Source organism: Gymnoscopelus braueri (assembly GCF_963280865.1).
Source record: "Gymnoscopelus braueri genome assembly, chromosome: 15".
Classification (NCBI taxonomy): Eukaryota; Metazoa; Chordata; class Actinopteri; order Myctophiformes; family Myctophidae; genus Gymnoscopelus; species Gymnoscopelus braueri.
This window is the reverse complement of record NC_137620.1, coordinates 18,506,433-18,513,764: the sequence shown is the minus strand read 5'-3', so window position 1 is coordinate 18,513,764 and position 7,332 is coordinate 18,506,433. Positions and strand designations below refer to the sequence as shown.

The 7,332-nt window shown below is 40.2% G+C and overlaps 1 protein-coding gene across 1 annotated transcript; it reads left to right on the top strand.

Moving 5' to 3' along the window:
* Positions 1-2,726: 2,726 nt before the first annotated feature.
* Positions 2,727-7,332, top strand: LOC308101943 (Fc receptor-like protein 5). Its single transcript, XM_080451494.1, has 6 exons — positions 2,727-2,767; positions 3,139-3,408; positions 3,514-3,774; positions 4,953-5,087; positions 6,578-6,658; positions 7,215-7,332. Exons 1-6 carry the CDS (start codon positions 2,737-2,739, stop codon positions 7,268-7,270), a joined length of 834 nt encoding a protein of 277 aa, XP_080307620.1. The 5' UTR covers positions 2,727-2,736; the 3' UTR covers positions 7,271-7,332.

Sequence of the window (7,332 nt, the reverse complement as noted above, 5' to 3'; positions counted from 1 at the left end):
TGTGTGTGTGTGTGTGTGTGTGTGTGTGTGTGTGTGTGTGTGTGTGTGTGTGTGTGTGTGTGTGTGTGTGCGTGCGTGCGCGCACGTGCATGTGCATGCGTGCATGTGATTGTTTTTGGGTGCATGAAAGGGTTAGTGCATTTATAAGGACAGCTCTCATAAAAGCCATACTCAAATGTAACCTTGAACTTAACATTTAGTACAGTAAATCAGATGACATACCGGTAACACTTGCTATGCATCCGATATCTATAATGCATTATAAACATACTTATAATGCAGTATCATCTGCTTATAACACTTATAATAGTTATACGAACTCATAAATACTCACAATGCTTGCTTTAAACAACCAAAATATTTTGGTTGACATAGTTTTATTATAGTTTTGTTATAATTCTCATATAATGCATTATAATCACTGTTATAGTGCATTATAGTGTGTTACTGTAAGTGGTCATTGGGTGCTTTAAAGTATAAAGAAATGTATAAAGAAAAGCATTCAATTTATTCAAGCATAACACAAAAGGTTTCTGCCTACACCTTCAGGAATGTGCAATGACCACTTATAGTGACTTAAAGTGACACTAGTACAGTATGTATTATAACAGCAGGGATTATAATAGCCTATACCTATATAACATTATTATAACATATTAACCACATTGTCAAAGAAATGTCTGTGAGTGTCCAGCAATTATGACATATTTTAACGCATGACATTATAAGTCAATATACAATTCTTTATAGTGTTATGATTATTGATATAAAGCAGTATGAGTATTTATGAGTTCTTATAACTATAGAGTGGTATAAGCAGATTATAATGCACTATAAGTAGGCCTATGTTTATAATGCATCATAGACATGAGATGCATAGCAAGTATTACCGAAAGAGGCAACAATTGTGCTGATCTACATGCTTAAAACACCTTGCAACACGGGGCATAGTGAGCATGTAGATTAGCTATTTTCACAATGTTTATCTGTGGAACCGAGTCAAACTAAATGTAATGCCTCAACTTCTACAATGCCAAGTGCTTGTCAGGGTGGAGGGACCCCATGCATTTCAAATTAGGATTATTTTGGGGGGTCGCAGCCTGAAAAGGTTGAGAACCACTGTGTTAGCAGACGCTCTTATCTACAGCAACATAATAGTTGTATTGTTGTATACTGTACTGGTGTGTAATAATGAAACTGTAAGCGTGACAAGCAGGACGTTTCTGATACATAATTGGTGCTCAGTGAACCTAGCCTGGACAAATAATAATAAAACAAATTGCTTCATAAATACGTTCAAGGTTCAAGGGTTGTATTGTCACAGGCTTATGATACAGCTGATGCAACATTGAAGGCAGTGTGATGCTTGTACTCGCAGCTTCCTCAACATTCTGAATAGAAGAAGAAGAAGAAGAAGAAGAAGAAGAAGAAGAAGAAGAAGAAGAAGAAGAAGAAGAAGAAGAAGAAGAAGATTATTACTGATTGAAATGCACAATGTTAATGTTGTGTGACAAAAGGCAACAGGAAGGAGTTTGTTCAAGTAGCAGTGTGGCTACACAAAGACCAAACCGAGACAGTCAAGAACTGCAGTCCCCCACACTGGACAATAGTCAGGGTCATTTATTCAGAAACAGACAGAAACAAAAAGAAAACTTATTGATACAAAATAACACTGGCCCCCAGTAGAACTGACTGACAAACTGAAAGGTCGGTCCCTAACTAGGTTGGGCCGCTATCCGGCTTACAGAACAGAAAGTGTGCTGCCTCCCAGCCCTGTCCTGTGCTGAGCTGGTGTGGTGTCTCCCAAACAACTCTTCTCTCTCAGGCTGCCACACACCCACTGAGGGTAGCTGAGCCTGGTTCTTGAGTCCTTGAGTTCTTGAGCAAGTGATCTCAACAGGAGACAGTTGTGTATGGAGCTGTCCATGGAGCCAATGAGCTGGAATGTTGAAGCTTCAATCACCACTTCAGCCCCTCAAGTTGCTCCGACATTTTATTGGACTCAACTATTCTTATGAAAAGGAATCCCGACATGAGACGGTTCATATCATACCTCTTCACAAACTCGGCAGGTATTGGATGCAGATTTTCAGTGTTGGCAATAATGAGTCATGAGTAGAGATTAGCCTACAGGAACAATGAACAATATTCACACAGGCATTAACTTTTTTTGTATACAGTATATGACTGATGATGATTACACTCCACTACTGCTGCACTGGCATATCACTTATGTATACACTTAAATGTTTGATAAGTGCACACGTGACTGTGATTCTATATCTGCCACAAATGTTTTTCTTTATGTACAATAAGCATTTCTGCCTCGATGTATTTATATTTTGTTCATGATGCATGTTACAGTATGTAAATTTAAAATGGTTTATTTGACATTTTATTTCACTTTGTAATGTAGCCTATTTCTGACATTGTGCCATCTTGTTATAACTTTGTTTGCCTTGTTTATGTCTCTATTCTTTACTCATAACTATGTTCTTGAAACTACAAAACATTGACAACTTGAAAAACGAAATCCACACTTTTGATGTGACAATGTAAAGTAGAAGTTGATAAATGTGATTTTCTTCTGCATACAGTAAATGTTTGCTCACTCAGCATCACTGGTATACGTACACACGGTTTATGCGCATGGCCCTGGTCCACAGGGGAAGTGGTGGTTTGTCTGTCACATATTACGGTCAGTCAGTCAGTCAGTCAGTCAGTCAGTCAGTCACAATGGATGTGACAACACTTTCTCTGCTGTTCTGTAAGTAAAATGTTTTGTTTTTGTGGTCTTTGAGACAGAGAGAGCGAAAGAAAAAAAGAAAGAAAGAAAGAAAGAAAGTGTGCGTTTGTGCGTGCGTGCGTGTGTACGTCCATGTGTGTGTGTGTGTGTGTGTGTGTGTGTGTGTGTGTGTGTGTGTGTGTGTGTGTGTGCGTGTGCGTGTGTGTGCGCGCACCTGCGTGCGTGCGTGAGTGTGTGCGCCGTTCATACTAATGCAAGGCAGACTGCAAGAGAAATGGAGAGAAATAGTAGAATCCCTTGCATTTTATCTTTGCTTCTGTATCATCTCACATTCTCTCTCTCTCTCTCTCTCTCTCTCTCTCTCTCTCTCTCTCTCTCTCTCTCTCTCTCAGCCTCACTGAGAATCTGTCCTGACAGATCTCAGTTCTTTCAATACGAGTCGTTTTCTCTGAGTTGTGAGGAACAACAGAGGAACTCTGGATGGACTGTGAGAAGGAACACAAGCACCGGCAATGTTTCAGAGTGTGGACTTGCGAAGACCTGGGGGCACTCGGTGAACTCTCTCTGTACCATTGGAGATGCCTACATGCTAGACAGTGGAACATACTGGTGTGAGTCAGTAGATGGAGAGAGGAGCAGTGCGGTCAACATCACCGTGACAGGTGGGTAATTTTTTTTGCTGCTTTTAACTTCTTTCACTTTTGGGGACGTGTCAATATAATGAGGTTAAAACTGTGTTGTTGTTTTTTGTTTTGTTCTGTTTTTAGAAAGAGCTGTGATCCTGGAGAGCCCTGCACTTCCTGTGATGGAGGGAGGTGATGTCCCTCTGCGCTGCTGGTACACAAACATGACTACTGGTATACCATCCTCCAACCTCCCAACTGATTTCTATAAAGATGGATCCCTCGTCAAGACCGAGTCTACAGGACAGATGACCATCCACAATGTTTACAAGTCTGATGAAGGATTCTACAAGTGTAACATCTCTGACCTTGGAGAGTCACCAGAGAGCTGGATGGATGTCAGAAGTAAGATATTCAGTCTTCCTATCACATCAATACAGCATCTTAACATAGCCTATATTAAAATGACTCTTAAAATTACAGATTCAATGACTGGTGCACATTTTTCCCATGCATATCCAAAATAGAGCGATAAGCAGGCAAAACTATGATAGCCTACATAAGGCATATATATGCAAAGATATTAGTTGTTTAAATACAGCAACCTTTGCCTTTAGCCTTTACTAAATGCCAAGCCAACACTTGTTCAACACAGCCCTGTGTCTATGAAAGGAAAATGGGACTTCTGTAGCTGTAGAAACCAACTTTCTCCATAATAGTTTGTCATTTGAAACCCCTCCAATCCCACACAGCCTTTAAAAACTGTATTTTAAGTAGATGAAACCAGGATGTCAGACAGGCATGCTGAGAGGGCAGAGGAAGCCTACAGCTTAAAGATTATGATGACCTTGTAAATTCAAAGCACCAATTTTACTGGGAATAAGATGAGAAACACTTCAACAGTAATTGAATGAGAGGGGTAGTGTTTCTTATAAAAAAATGAAAAACCTCCAATCTTCCTGTTTTCACTCTTTTCAACGTATCTATATTAGTTGAGTTTCTAATGTTGGCCAATGGCCAACATTAGAAATCTGGCTTTACTGGACAGTTGTGAAGCAGGATATTTTGCTACCCTGTAAGGGTAGTTTCTGACAATGTTTCTAATCACGTTTAGCTATTTATCAGAAAACCTTTTTTAAGACCACATATGCAATGCCATTTGGTGGTAAATGTGTTTTGGTCCGGCCCTGTGGCTATGAACTCAACACAATATGCACATTCACTTTAGTTTTTCTACAATCTGTGGGATTTTTGTGCAAATTATGTGTCTGATGACACAACATTTGCAGAGCCGGTCCATGGGATAGGCATCTGAAAGCTGAGATATTAATCCTATAACTAACTAACATATCATAATATCAAATTATAACTTGTGTTACAAATAAAAACAACAATTTCTTCATCTTTTTTTTTTTGATCATCAGACACCCACACCATTTGACCTCATTTAAAGCCGTAACATGTGAAGTAAAGCTGAACTGTGATCTGATTTCACTAGTAAGCAACATCTCAGTGGCATTCCCCTTTACATTGCATCAGTGCTCAATAGAGTTGACCTCATTCAGTGGTTTTCTGTTGTTTAGAAGCTCCTGAAAAGACAGGAAAGGCTGACTTCCTGCACACGTATGTCCTACCTTCTGTGGTAGGTACTGGCCTCTTTGTGGTCCTGCTGCTGGCACTGGTGCTGGTGCTGGTGTACGTCAGGAAGAGACATAAAGGTGAGAGTGATGAGACTAGAATGTTATGGAAAACGACTTCCTATTCATTGAAAGATTGTCAGATTAGTTGGTTGGTTGGTTGTTGAAATGGGTGATTTGTTGAGAGTCACTGATGTTAATGACTTAGATTCAAAATTCACAGCAGGAACTAAATACAATGAGTACATTTGTTCCAAAATGATATACTAGGTTATAGGGCAGGTGGAAGAAAACATACAGGTACAGAAAGTATCACTCTAAGTAGATACAGCAATGCATCGATCAGGGAATGCATCTGTCTCCACAGATATCTTTTGTTTAATTATGTCACAAAGGGAAATAGAGTCTGCACACTGGTAATGCTGAAAAAGCTCCGCTGTATTTTTATTGCGTCGTCAATGTTCAGGACATATTGTCATAAATTATAGACATACATGATGATCGACGCAATAAAAATACAGCAGAGCTTTTTCAGCATGACCAGTATGCAGACTCTATTTCCTTTTGTGATACTGCTGCTTGTCTTGCACCTGGGCCACAGATTTGTGTGCAATACCTTTCTTATTTTATGTCAGTCACATGTAATTGTCTCCGCCGGAGGTGGAGAGTATGTTTTCGCTTCGTCCCGCTGTGTGTCCCCCTCCCCCCTAGCCAAGCTAACATTGGTCAAACTTCACGTGACACGTGACAATATGTTGTCACCAATGCTTTTGATTGGCTAGCGAGACGCATGACGAAATAAAATCCTATAAATAGGTGTGTCACTTCAAAAAGCTATTTATATTTTTTGAAGTGAGGTAAGACAGGATCAATCAGTCTTGATTGGAACAGTACCTTCCAGTACAAATCACCCGTCCGTGCGTGTGTGTGTCCCTCTGAGAACACCTAACATTGGTCAAGCAAAGGCGCAGAAGGCCAAAGCTAAGAAGGCATACTGAATTGATCCCACAACAAGGCCGAAGTCTTAATACTGTAACAATTGGCCACCTTGATCAAATACATTATGTAGCACTAGAGAAAACTGACATAGATCAAACACACCAATCAACTGCTGAAACTGTTCAAGACAATGAAGATGAAGAAGACAGACAAGCATTTGAACAAACCAGTCAATTACGAGGACTCCCATATGACACATTGCTTCAAGAAGATTTTTTTTTAGATGCAGACACTACATATTCAGTCGCCCCTGCAGAACACCAAAAACCACGCGCATTCTACCAAGACAACCCGTTCTACCAAGACGACCCGTGCTATTAAAATAGCACGGGTCTGCTGGCGGAGACTTGTGCTCCGAGGAGCACATTTTCTAGTTATTCATGTATCTGTGTATATAGTTTATTACGGCTTTGTAGATATACTGTACAAGGTCACGGTCCAAGGTTACTTTATTTTGTATCCCTTGGGAGAAATTTGTCTTGGACTATGTCTCTTCCAAATGAAAAGGGGATTATGTCCTCTGTATAGCTGTATAGCACCGGAAATCTAACAGAGACTGCCCTGTGTTGTAGGTAACTGGGAATGTCAGCCTTCATTTGTGACATATGCCGACATCACAGTCACACAGGGGGGACAAGCTAACAGAGAGAGAGGTACCGGAAATCTATTACCAGCTCAAGCATGCACATCGCACGCACACACGCAAGCAAGCACGCACGCACACACGCACGAATGCACGTATACATGCACGTACGTTCCATGCGCACGGGTGTTGACATTTTCAACATCATACGTATATGAGGCTTTTTAGCCTCTCTACAATGAACTGAGTTGAAATAACAAAAAATATTTGTCTGTTATTATAAGTATGTTGAATACTTTTCATTTTATTTTTTAATTTCAAAACAGTAACACAAGATTTCTATGTGTTTTGCACTGTTTCTTCTGCAAAGCACCTCCCAGCCACACCCACAGGCATTGAGCCACCATCTCTCTTTCTGTCTCACAAAAATAATAAACATTGAAGAAGTTCAGAGTAATATTCATTTAATGTTGTTCCAGCTATGTAGCCTTGTTGGTATGGCATGAATTATGCTGGTGTGTGTGTGTGTGTGTGTGTGTGTGTGTGTGTGTGTGTGTGTGTGTGTGTGTGTGTGTGTGTGTGTGTGTGTGTGTGTGTGTGTGTGTGTGTATGTGTGTGTTCTGCAGGTGTGTCTACTCTACAGGAGACTGTATACTCTTCAGTAAAACGATCTGCCACCTGAAGCAAACGTCATTGTTTGATCATCAGACAGCTTCAGGCCCATTCACTTATATTGTTAATTGT